The sequence below is a fragment of the Cherax quadricarinatus genome, chromosome 50 (assembly GCF_038502225.1).
Source record: "Cherax quadricarinatus isolate ZL_2023a chromosome 50, ASM3850222v1, whole genome shotgun sequence".
NCBI classification, from domain to species: Eukaryota; Metazoa; Arthropoda; class Malacostraca; order Decapoda; family Parastacidae; genus Cherax; species Cherax quadricarinatus.
The window spans coordinates 24,894,568-24,909,228 of NC_091341.1; the positions used below are offsets into that span (position 1 = coordinate 24,894,568).

Below are 14,661 nucleotides of genomic sequence, written 5' to 3' on the forward strand. Positions count from 1 at the left end.
GAGGAGAGGTAGGGAGGGGGTTGGAAAGATGACGAGGGGAGGGGGAGGGGAAAGAGAGGGATTATTGTGGGAGAAGAGTGGGATTACAGTGTGGGTGGAAGGGAGACATAATTACCTCTCACTGATGGTCACAGAGAAGCCGGACTGGTATGCTGACACTTGTATTGGTACCTCATCCACCGGACTGGTATGCTGACACTTGTATTGGTACCTCATCCACCGGACTGGTATGCTGACACTTGTATTGGTACCTCATCCACCGGACTGGTATGCTGACACTTGTATTGGTACCTCATCCACCGGACTGGTATGCTGACACTTGTATTGGTACCTCATCCACCGGACTGGTATGCTGACACTTGTATTGGTACCTCATCCACCGGACTGGTATGCTGACACTTGTATTGGTACCTCATCCACCGGACTGGTATGCTGACACTTGTATTGGTACCTCATCCACCGGACTGGTATGCTGACACTTGTATTGGTACCTCATCCACCGGACTGGTATGCTGACACTTGTATTGGTACCTCATCCACCGGACTGGTATGCTGACACTTGTATTGGTACCTCATCCACCGGACTGGTATGCTGACACTTGTATTGGTACCTCATCCACCGGACTGGTATGCTGACACTTGTATTGGTACCTCATCCACCAGACTGGTATGCTGACACTTGTATTTGTACCTCATCCACCGGACTGGTATGCTGACACTTGTATTGGTACCTCATCCACCGGACTGGTATGCTGACACTTGTATTGGTACCTCATCCACCGGACTGGTATGCTGACACTTGTATTGGTACCTCATCCACCGGACTGGTATGCTGACACTTGTATTGGTACCTCATCCACCGGACTGGTATGCTGACACTTGTATTGGTACCTCATCCACCGGACTGGTATGCTGACACTTGTATTGGTACCTCATCCACCGGACTGGTATGCTGACACTTGTATTGGTACGTCATCCACCGGACTGGTATGCTGACACTTGTATTGGTACCTCATCCACCGGACTGGTATGCTGACACTTGTATTGGTACCTCATCCACCGGACTGGTATGCTGACACTTGTATTGGTACCTCATCCACCGGACTGGTATGCTGACACTTGTATTGGTACCTCATCCACCGGACTGGTATGCTGACACTTGTATTGGTACCTCATCCACCGGACTGGTATGCTGACACTTGTATTGGTACGTCATCCACCGGACTGGTATGCTGACACTTGTATTGGTACCTCATCCACCGGACTGGTATGCTGACACTTGTATTGGTACCTCATCCACCGGACTGGTATGCTGACACTTGTATTGGTACCTCATCCACCGGACTGGTATGCTGACACTTGTATTGGTACCTCATCCACCGGACTGGTATGCTGACACTTGTATTGGTACCTCATCCACCGGACTGGTATGCTGACACTTGTATTGGTACCTCATCCACCGGACTGGTATGCTGACACTTGTATTGGTACCTCATCCACTTGTAGATAGGTAGATGTCGATTCCATACCAGTAGTTTAATACCAAGTTGGACAGTATTCTCGTATATAACACAAAGGCACAATACCCTGACTAGGACAATACTCAAATAACCTGTACAAAGGAGAGACAACCTCACGACGACGTTTCGGTCCGACTTGGATCATTTCCAGAGTCACACGAGAGTACACCTCTGTTGAGCTTTTATTATCACAGTTCTTTGATAATGTGAGAAATCACGAAAGCGCTTGGAAGTTCACTATTTTTTCACAGCGGTTGTTCTGCACATTGTGATAACACCTGTTTACTGTGATCTTATTACAAACACACACACACACACACACACACACACACACACACACACACACACACACACACACACACACACACACACACACACACACACACACACACACACGCACACACACATACAAATATCTCTCAGTCTACAACAGGATTCGAACCTGCACACTCTGCATCAAAATACGCTGTACTTTAGCCACACAGATACCAGACTAAGTACGGGCGCCTAGCCGAAACTACACACTGTCTCCCACACCCCGGGACACCAGGATTATACCTGGACGGTTTTTCGGGGGTCAACGCCCCCCCGGCCCTGTCCATGACCAGACCATACTTGTGGTAAGTTATTTCATCAAACCCTGCCACATGCAGGGAGCTTCGAATTGATCGTAGTGTCCCTATGGTAAACTCCTGTATTCTATCAGTCTGCAGGTTTACTGAGGGTTAGATAGACTTCGTGGGTAAAGCAACGTGAGAATTATTACTGCTGCAGTAAAATATTTTAATGTCTGGGGATACAATTCTTTTTTTTTCTAGTTTCGACACCTTGTATTCCATTGGTGTTGGAACTGTGCTGGGATTTGTGTGTGGGCGGTGAGCTCAGCTTCAGGAACCCAGTGCAGATAAAAGTGATAAATTACCGTCACGATGGAAAAATAAACACAGACGCAGTATAATGTGATCCTTTGTTGACAACGTTTCGCCCACACAGTGAGCCTTAACAAACAGGTCTACCTGGGTAAAGAGTACACGAGACGAATGTGCAGGTCCCGTGCAGGTTCGTCTCTAATACAACCTACTCAACATTCTCTGCTTGACTCTCCACACTATATATATATATATATATATATATATATATATATATATATATATATATATATATATATATATATATATATATATATATATATATATATATATATATATATCTTTACTTTACCCGGGTAGATCTGTTTGTGGCTTGATATAGCTCACTGTGTGGGCGGAACGTTTTCAATAACGGATCTCAGAAATCCAGATTGAAGGATACCTGTAGGATGTTTTCATTGGTCAACGCCCCTGCTGCCCTGTCTCAAACTAGGTCTCCTGGTGAATAAAAGCCTCTTCATTCAGGCTGTTGCTGCTGGCCGCACGCAGTCCAACGTACGAACCACAGAGCGGCTGGCCAGGAAACGGTTTGAGGAATTTACCGAGTTTCCTCTTGAAGACAGCCAGAGTTTATTGGCAGTTTCACTTATGCACAGAGGGAGAGCGTTGAAGAGTCGGGGATCTCTGACGCTCATCGAGTTCTCTTGAGCACAGTGGTTTCACTCCTGTATTTTAGTGGAGATACTTTGTACCGTCTGCCAGGTCTCTTGTCATACAGTGATTTCAGTTCTCAGGTTTGGGACCAATCCCCCCAGGATTTTCCAAGTGTAAATTGTGACGTGTCTTTCCCTCTTATGTTCCAAGGAATACCGATAATATTTCAAGGGTTCCCAATAGTTCAGATGTCTGACTGAACGTGTACGAGCAGTGGAAGTTTTCTGTGTGTATTCCAGCTAGGCAATCTGTGCAGGAGCTGTTAGTATACAGCAGTATTCCAGCCTGGAGAGAACGAGTGACTAACATCACTGGCTCAACATCTCTTGTTTTGGAAGTTGTAGTTATCCAGTCTATTATTTTCATTACTGTAGCAATGTTAACATTGTTGTGATCTTTGATTGTGAGATCTTCTCGCATCATTACTCCCAGTTCTCGCGCATGAAACTTTCTCTCTATTGAATGATGGGTTGGAATGATGGGTTGGAATGATGGGTTGGAATGATGGGTGAGAATAATGGGTGGGAAGTATAATAGACGAGTATTGAATTTTGTGATAACTACCACCGAACTACCGCCACTACACACCACACAATCACCACCACCATCATCACCACCACCATCTCCATCACCATCAACCACTACCATCACCACAACCACCACCACAACCGCCACCACAACCACCACCACAATCACCATCATCACCACCACCACAACCATCACCACAACCACCACCATCACCACCACCACAACCACCACCATCACCACAACCACCACCATCACCACCACGACAACCACCACCATAACCACCACCACAACCACCACGACCACCACCACCACAACCACCACTATCACCACAGTAGTCAGGTTTTCTTCTGTACGGAGCGGCTCCCACAGTATGGCTTCACGGTATGGCTTCCACTGTATGGCTTCCACAGAGCGGTCTCTATCGCCGACCGGGACTACCTCACCAGAATCAGTTACTTTATGGTACCGATTGACACAGGTGTTCTTACTCTGACTTGTGTTGACTCAGGTGTGTTATAAGGAGATTTTATCAGATACGCAATGGGTATGTGATTTTCAACCTTGGGTGTGATCGACATTTCATGGCGTCTGTCTGCCCTGTGACCTCACCAAATTTTAGTACAAGAGGACACAGTTGGTCTGGAAAGAGATGTTTATCTTAAATCTAGCTTGGGTGTGAGTAACATTTATGGCGCTCGTCTGTCTGACCTGTGTTGACACAGGTGTTCAGTAAGGAGATTATCGCCGGAGGGGGTGGGTTGTACAAAAATCATGGCGCAATAATTTGGGGTGAGCCATATAAGGTCAAGGAGTCTCTCAGAGCGAGAATTGTGTTTCCATCCCTCAAGCGTGACTGACCTCATCTTCCAATGGTGAATCCACACACATCATGGAGAAAGGTAAGTTGTACTTAGAAATCTTAACTCTTGATATGTGATGAAACAGATATTATTTAACAAGTGGAATAATTGAATGATATAACGGAAAATGTTTTGGGTTAATCATGTTGTTGGAGTATATGAGCGAAATTTTTACTGGAAAAGTGTGTTAATGAGTGAAATTCTTAACAGAGGATAAGAAAAGAATATACGCGAATTACTTGGAAGCATTAGTGAAGAGGAGATTGTCGATAAGAAGACGACGATCGTTGGAAATCAAGAGAGGCGGTGTACATCGTGATGAGAGATTGTTAGAATTACAGAATGAGTGGGATCGCATAGATGTATTATGGAAGAAGGCTGTAGAAACAGGTATGTATCCAAATTGTGATCAGTGCCTTTTACTTTTGTTGTTGAGAAAAATATTTATCGTAAAATTGTGTTAGTCACTCGAGAAAGATTTTGTTCTATTCATTAAAATCTTAATTCGTAATATGTAAAAATATTTGTTTTGGGGTTATGAATTGGATATACTTTTTCCTCTGCAGGAAATACACCTGGTACTTCTAGTATTGTGAATGAAACTGAGAGTAATGATGCACAGCTTGGAGGTGCGGGGGGGATTGAAGATGAGAGTGCAGGTAGTTCTGCTAGTGTTGGTACCTCACAGCGCGGAGGTGCATCCGGGGATGAGAGAGCAACTACCTCACAAGACGTGTTTGTCAGTAATGTCGCACACAACAGTGGAGGTGAAGATGAGAGAGCAACTACCTCACATGATGCAGATGAGAGACCAGAAATTATCACATATATCCAGAATTTTAGAGGTAGGCACACAGTGAGGAAATATAGTGTTCCTTCAACTTATAACAGAGAGTTAAGAATGTATTTACATGCTTATAGGGATTATTTTATAGATCAGATGCGAGATATGTATGATAGATCACCTCTAGCAATGTCGCTCAGAATCCACCCGATTATAGTTATAAGGACATTACGTCAAAACATATCGGGTGATGATCAAAATGGACAATTTGTGATAAATTTAGCGTTTGAGTTAGTAAGTGAAGAGGAAATCTCTGAAGTATTTGACCGATGGGTGGGAACGATATTAGAAAGATATGATACAGAGTTGCAAGATCAGGAAGGATCTCTTTGGATCATAGATCAAATCGAATCTTTCAGTATCGAATATGTCAAAGTAGAATTCAGAGTACAAGTAGGATTATATGTGGCATATCCCAAGAAACTGCGGGGGAGCCAATATGTATTTAATCCAGAGATTAATGACGGGTTGTGTGTACTGCGTGCTTTTGCTGCCTATCAATGTCATAAAAAGAACATGTCATGGAAAAATATTCGCAGAGCAGTTAATACTAAGAAAGGATGTCTTAATCATGCAAAATCTTCTATAGATGATTTCCCCATTACACGTGATAAGTTAGGTATATTAGAGAAGGAAAATAAAGTGTCATTATATGTTTATCAATTAAGAAAGGATCAAGGTGGGACATTTATGGCTATGTGTCGTAAGGGGAATAAGAAATATAAGGACATTATGTGCGCGTTATTGTTGAATGAAAGTCATTTGGTTTTAATCAAAGATTTTGACGGGTATGTTAGAACGATAATGTCAGAAAAAGGTGTAAAGAAGCGCTGTCGTAGTTGTTTGATGAAGTTGAATACACAGGAAGAGTTAGATATCCACGAAGATGGATGTAAAGTCAATCAGATTCTCGTATTCCCCCCGGAAAGAACAACAGTACACTTTAAAAATTTTAGTCATTCACATTCCAGCGAATATATCGGTGTGTTTGATTTCGAATGTGCATTAGACACCACTCTCCCGGCAGGTAAAATTGAGTCTCGTCATAAAGCCATTGCCTATTGTTATATTATATTTGATCGCACAGGAGAAATAGTGTGTATGAAGAGTTATAAGGGGGAGGATGCTGTTAATCATTTCATTTTAAGTGTTAGTGGTGAATGGACTAAGATAAAGTTTAGAAGAGCGTATCATGTAATCCATATGACAGAGGAGGATAAGATGAGACATGATTCCCAGGTCACTTGTGAATTATGTGGTAACACCTTCAAAAATGCCCAAGACAAACGTAAACATCATGATCACACTTTAAAATTCAATAATTATATTGGCACCTATTGTGGTCATTGCAATTTGCAGTGTAAAGATAAGAGTGAGAAATTATTACTTTTTTGCCATAACATGTCGTATGATTTAGGAATAATTTTAAAGGAATTGCAGGTTGATAAATATGAAATTGAACTTCATTCGAAACAAGGACTCAGATTCTTGAAAGTAGACATAGGTAAGGTTAGATTTCAAGATTCTCTGTCTTTATTGAATGGATCTCTTTCCACTTTAGCAGATCAGCATATCAAGGCAGGCAAATCACTGAAATATACAGAGGCTATTCTGAAAGATGCGCCTCAGGATGTCTTACCTTTATTATGTAAAGGAAAGCAAGTTTTGTGTTATGATTATATTGATAGTTTAAAGAAACTCGATGAAACAAAACTACCGAGTAAAGAACATTTTTTTAATTCTTTGAGAAATAGTGCTATTAGCCAGGAAGATTATGATCATGCATTGAAAGTTTTTGACTTGGGTAAATGTAAGACTTTAGGAGATTATTTGATGTTATATCTCAAGACAGATGTTGGATTGTTAGCCGATGTCTTCATGGAGTGGCGTAAAACACTTAAAGATATTTATAAGCTAGATGTTAGTAATTATATAAGTTTACCTTCATTCAGTTGGGACGCATTCCTCTTGAAAACTAATGTGAAATTAGATATGATATATTCCCATGAATTATATGACTTGATTAAAAGGAATCTCAGAGGAGGGTTTACGTGCGCAATTAATCAATATACTAAAGCAGATAATCCCTTAATTAATCCCAATTTTGTTGTTGAGAGTGGAATGGGCACCCATATTTTATATCTATATTTTAATTCTTTGTATGCTAGTGCGATGGTTGAAGCTCTTCCACAGAATGGTATCAGAAAATTATCGAATGAGGAGAAGGTTGCTTTCCTGGATGTGGGATTAAGTAATGTATCGTGTGAGGGTCAAAAGGGTTATTGGATAGAATGTGATACCAAATACGTCACCCCTGAGGTAGCTAGACGCACTGATGACCTTCCTTTGATATTATCACACATGAATATATCACAAGAGATGTTATCTCCTTATTGCGAATCTATATTGAAAAATGAAGGTAGAAAGATCCCCAAATCTAATGCGAAATTAGTGGGCAGTCATTTACCTCAGAAAAATTATTTGATCAGTCTAGATTTGTTACAGTTATTACTGGAACTTGGGTTAGAGGTGGAAAAGGTTCATACCATATATGAATATACTCAGTCAAAATTTTTAGAACCTTTCATAACAACTAATATTGCACAGAGAACAGCCACACGATGTCCTATCAAGTCAAAAGCTTTCAAATTAACTAATAACGCCATATTTGGGAAATCATTGTTGAATATCACAAAGTATGCTGAATATTATAGATATATCAAGAATGAGAAAGCATTTGTTAGAGCGAGTAAAGATCCTTTCTTAAAAAATATCACACATTTGAATCAAGACAGAGTGATTTGTACATTCAACAAAGAGAAATTAGAAGTTAAACAACCACTTTATCTCGGTTTTCAAATTCTTGAGATAGCTAAAAAGAAATTGTATCATTTTTGGTATAAAGTTTTAAAACAACATTATGGTGATGATGTAAGACTTCTTTATACCGATACTGACTCGTATATTTTTAGCTTAAAATGTAAAGATTTGTACACCGAGTTAAAAAGTGAACCTTTGTTAGGATATATGGATTTTTCAAATTTCAGTCCTGATCATCCCTTATATGATGATAGTAGAAAAGGTGAGGTGGGGTTATTGAAATCTGAAATGTGTGATAATCATATTAGTGAGTTGATAGCACTGAAAGCTAAAATGTATTCTGTCAAGATTGCTGGAAGATCAACTACTGTCAGCAGAGCCAATGGTATCCCATTACATTTTATGCCATTATTAACTCATGCAAGATATAAGAATGTTTTAACAACTGTAGATAGGGAATTATTCACGTGCAAGTCTATAAGTAACGTAAAAGGTGAAATATGTACAGTAAGGATTAACAAGAGAGGCATATCAGCCTTTGATGATAAAAGGTATCATTTGGATACTAATCAATCCTTGGCTTATGGACACCCTGATATTCCACTATCTAAACGTAGCAGAATAGAATGATTCTCATGTTGTATTACCAGAAATGTATATGAAATAAAGTGTATTGGTTGTATAATAAATAAATGAAAATATTGTGTATTAGTGTTATCCTGCATTTTAAGTTAATGAGAGGTTTTTATTTCATTTTAAGTTAAGGGAACACAGAGTGAGCCAGCTTGATCAGTCCTGTTGGTCTGTGTGTGAGGTCATCACGTGACGTCACTGACCGCTGATTAAACACAGGTGGGGTGAAGTCATGCATGCGAGGAAGTTACTTATTTAGACTTGTATTAAGAGAAAGTACCATGCCCCATAGGGGGAGTTCATTTTGAATGCTTAACCCCCATAGGGAGGAACCTAAAAAACTTGATCCAAGGAGATGGAGACAACAAGAAAATGAAATTCAAAAAATTTCGAAAAAATTTGGGGTGGGGGTGGATGGTGGGAGGTGTGGGGAAACCTCAAAAACTTGATCCAAGGAGTTGGAGAATACAAGAAAATTCGAAAATATTTGGGGGGATGGATGGTAGTTCAAATCTTTGTATTATTGATATTGAGAAAAATTTGATCCAAGGAAGTAGAGCAGAATATATGGGGTAGAAGTGGATGGTAGGAGGTGTGGGGGAGGGTCTTGATCCAAGGAGTTGGAGACCACAAGAAATTAAAAAAAATCGAAAAAAATGGGAAAAAAATTCGGGGAGCGGGGGCGATCCGGCAGACTCTGCAGAAGGCGCAGGTGGGCGCAGGCGGGTGGGTGGGCGGGCGGGCGGGCGCGAGGGCGCGCAGGAGGGCGCGGGCGGGCGGACGCGGCGCGGAGTCTGCTCAGAGGAGACCGCTGACCGTGCCGTACCGTGGAGAAGCCATACTGTGGGAGCCGCTCCGTGGGAGGCCGTTCAGAAGAAAACCTGACTAACCACCACCACAACCACCACCACCACCACAACCACCACCACAACCATCACCACCACCACAACCACCATCATCATCACAACCATAACCATCACCACCACAACCACAACCATCACCACCACCATCACCATCACAGCCACCACCATCCCCACCACCACAACCACCACCATCACCACCATCACCACCACCACAACCACCACCATCACCACCATCACCACCACCACAACCACCATCACCACCACCACAACCACAACCATCACCACCAACACAACCACCACCACCACTACAGCCACCACCACCACAGCCACCACCATCACCACAACCACCACCATCACCACCACCACCACCACAACCACCACCACCACCACAATCATCACCACCACCACAACCACCACCATCACCACCACCACAACCATTATCATCACCACAACCACCACCATCACCACCACCACAACCACCACCATCACCACCACCATAACCACCACCATAACCACCACCATCACCACCACCACAACCACCACCATCCCCACCACCACAACCACCACCATCACCACCACCATAACCACCACTATCACCACAACCACAACCATCACCACCACCACAACCACCACCATCACCACCACAACCACCACCATCACCACCATAACCACCACCATCCCCACCACCACAACCACCATCATCACCACCACCACAACCACCATCATCACCACCACCACAACCACAACCATCACCACCACTACAACCACCATCACCACCACCACAACCACCATCATCACCACCACCACAACCATCACCACAACCATCACCACCACCACAACCACCATCACCACCACCACAACCACCATCATCACCACCACCACAACCACAACCGTCACCACCACCACCATCATCACCACCACCACAACCATCACCACCACCACAACCACAACCATCACCACCACCACAACCACCATCCCCACCACCACAACCACCATCATCACCACCACAACCATCACCACCACAACCACAGCCACCACCATCACCATCACAGCCACCACCATCCCCACCACCACAACCACCACCATCACCACCACCACAACCACCATCACCACCACCACAACCACCACCATCACCATCACAGCCACCACCATCCCCACCACCACAACCACCACCATCACCATCACAGCCACCACCATCACCACCACCACAACCACCACCATCACCACCATCACCACCACCACCACAACCACCATTACCACCACCACCACAACCACAACCATCATCACCACCACAACCACCACCATCACAGCCACCACCATCTCCACCACCACAACCACCACGATCACCACCATCACCACCACCACAACCACCATTACCACCACCACCACAACCACCACCATCACCACCATCACCACCACCACAACAACAATTAGTCTCGATACATAAGAATCTTGAAGGAGGTCACACTTTTTCTCGTAGGACGGACTAATTTGCCTCATTTAACCTTAACTACCAGACGTAAAACATCCTGGAATTAAAACTCAGTTTCCAAAATTTCCGTGGAGCAAAATGAAAAAAAAAAATAATTAGAGTCGAAACTCATTATTTTTCATCAGTGATGATCAAAAGTTGTAAATCATCGTTCAGGCGATGCTGTTTGAACACCAGGGGCTTAAAATACACTATTATTATGTTTATTATTATTATTATTATTATTATTATTATTATTATTATTATTATTATTATTATTATTATTATTAAGTAGTAATGTGAGGGTCGTACGTCACTTGGGATATAAGAAGTAATCTGGTTTGATCCGAGGAAGTAGAAGACAGCTCTTATTCTTTTAATGGAGTCTCACCTTGATTACATAGTGATATCCCAGGATAACATAGTGACATCCCAGGATAACATAGTGACATCCCAGGATAACATAGTGATATCCCAGGATAACATAGTGATATCCCAGGATAACATAGTGATATCCCAGGATAACATAGTGACATCCCAGGATAACAGTGACATCCCAGGACAACATAGTGATATCCCAGGATAACATAGTGACATCCTAGGATAACAGTGACATCCCAGGATAACATAGTGATATCCCAGGATAACAGTGATATCCCAGGATAACAGTGATATCCCAGGATAACATAGTGATATCCCAGGATAACAGTGACATCCCAGGATAACGTAGTGACATCCCAGGATAACATAGTGATATCCCAGGATAACATAGTGTTATCCCAGGATAACATAGTGACATCCCAGGATAACATAGTGACACCCCAGGATAACAGTGACATCCCAGGATAACATAGTGACATTCTAGGATAACAGTGACATCCCAGGATAACATAGTGATATCCCAGGATAACATAGTGATATCCCAGGATAACATAGTGACATCCCAGGATAACATAGTGACATCCCAGGATAACATAGTGACATCCCAGGATAACATAGTGACATCCCAGGATAACATAATGACATCCCAGGATAACATAGTGTTAGCACCAGGATAACATAGTGACATCCCAGGATAACATAGTGACATCCCAGGATAACATAGTGACATCCCAGGATAACATAGTGATATCCCAGGATAACATAGTGATATCCCAGGATAGCATAGTGATATCCCAGGATAACATAGTGATATCCCAGGATAACATAGTGATATCCCAGGAAAACATAGTGATATTCCAGGAAAACATAGTGATATCCTAGGATAACATAGTGACATCCCAGGATAGCATAGTGATATCCAAGGATAACATAGTGACATCGCAGGATAACATAGTGATATCCCAGGATAACCTAGTGATATCCCAGGATAACATAGTGGTATCCCAGGATAACAGTGACATCCCAGGATAACATAGTGACATCCCAGGATAACATAGTGACATCTTAGGATAACATAGTGACATCCCAGGATAACATAGTGATATCCCAGGATAACATAGTGATATCCTTGGATAACATAGTGACATCCCAGGATAACATAGTGATATCCCAGGATAACATAGTGATATCCCAGGATAACATAGTGATATCCCAGGATAACATAGTGACATCCCAGGATAACATAGTGACATCCCAGGATAACATAGTGACATCCCAGGGTAACATAGTGATATCCCAGGATAACATAGTGACATCCCAGGATAACATAGTGATATCCCAGGATAACATAGTGATATCCCAGGATAACAGTGATATCCCAGGATAACATAGTGACATCCCAGGATAACATAGTGACATCCCAGGATAACATAGTGACATCCTAGGATAACATAGTGACATCCCAGGATAACATAGTGACATCCCAGGATAACATAGTGATATCCCAGGATAACATAGTGATATCCCAGGATAACATAGTGGCATCCTAGGATAACGTAGTGACATCCCAGGATAACATAGTGATATCCCAGGATAACATAGTGATATCCCAGGATAACATAGTGACATCCTAGGATAACATAGTGACATCCCAGGATAACATAGTGACATCCCAGGATAACATAGTGATATCCCAGGATAACATAGTGATATCCCAGGATAACATAGTGATATCCCAGGATAACATAGTGACATCCCAGGATAACATAGTGACATCCCAGGATAACATAGTGACATCCCAGGATAACATAGCGATATCCCAGGATAACATAGTGACATCCCAGGATAACATAGTGATATCCCAGGATAACATAGTGATATCTCAGGATAACATAGTGACATCCTAGGATAACATAGTGACATCCCAGGATAACATAGTGACATCCCAGGATAACATAGTGATATCCCAGGATAACATAGTGTTATCCCAGGATAACATAGTGACATCCTAGGATAACATAGTGACATCCCAGGATAACATAGTGACATCCCAGGAAAACAGTGATATCCCAGGATAACATAATGATATCCGAGGATAACAGTGACATCCCAGGATAACATAGTGACATCCCAGGATAACATAGTGACATCCTAGGATAACATAGTTACATCCCAGGATAACAATGATATCCCAGGATAACATAGTGACATCCCAGGATAAACATAGTAACATCCCAGGATAACATAGTGACATCCTAGGATAACATAGTTACATCCCAGGATAACAGTGATATCCCAGGATAACATAGTGACATCCCAGGATAAACATAGTAACATCCCAGGATAACATAGTGATATCCCAGGATAACATAGTGACATCCCAGGATAACATAGTGACATCCCAGGATAACAGTGATATCCCAGGATAACATAGTGACATCCCAGGATAAACATAGTAACATCCCAGGATAACATAGTAATATCCCAGGATAACAGTGACATCCCAGGATAACAGTGACATCCCAGGATAACATAGTGACATCCCAGGATAACAGTGACATCCCAGGATAACATAGTGACATCCCAGGATAACATAGTGATATCCCAGGATAACATAGTGATATCCCAGGATAACAGTGACATCCAAGGATAACATAGTGACATCCCAGGATAACATAGTGACATCCCAGGATAACATAGTGACATCCCAGGATAACATAGTGATATCCCAGGATAACATAGTGATATCCCAGGATAACATAGTGATATCCCAGGATAACATAGTGATATCCCAGGATAACATAGTGACATCCTAGGATAACATAATGACATCCCAGGATAACATAGTGACATCCCAGGATAACATAGTGATATCCCAGGATAACATAGTGATATCCCAGGATAACATAGTGACATCCTAGGATAACATAGTGACATCCCAGGATAACATAGTGACATCCCAGGATAACATAGTGATATCCCAGGATAACATAGTGATATCCCAGGATAACATAATGATATCCGAGGATAACAGTGACATCCCAGGATAACATAGTGACATCCTAGGATAACATAGTGACATCCCAGGATAAACATAGTAACATCCCAGGATAACATAGTAATATCCCAGGATAACAGTGACATCCCAGGATAACAGT

The 14,661-nt window shown here is 42.2% G+C and overlaps 2 protein-coding genes across 2 annotated transcripts in view; one reads left to right on the forward strand and one right to left on the reverse strand.

Annotated features, from left to right (window-relative positions):
* Positions 1 to 14,661, reverse strand: part of LOC128695403 (uncharacterized) — a 43,843-nt gene that overhangs the window by 10,565 nt on the left and 18,617 nt on the right. The window lies entirely within an intron of this gene.
* Positions 4,111 to 8,850, forward strand: LOC128695401 (uncharacterized). The gene is made up of 3 exons (XM_053785974.2): positions 4,111 to 4,530; positions 4,702 to 4,881; positions 5,058 to 8,850. The coding sequence occupies exons 1-3, from the start codon at positions 4,521 to 4,523 to the stop codon at positions 8,783 to 8,785; spliced, it is 3,918 nt and encodes a 1,305-aa protein (XP_053641949.2). The 5' UTR covers positions 4,111 to 4,520; the 3' UTR covers positions 8,786 to 8,850.

Excerpts from the sequence above, each read along its gene's own strand:
- LOC128695401 (XM_053785974.2), top strand. Across the intron at positions 4,882-5,057 it reads GAAGAAGGCTGTAGAAACAG|GAAATACACCTGGTACTTCT; the intron begins GTATGTATCCAA and ends TTTCCTCTGCAG.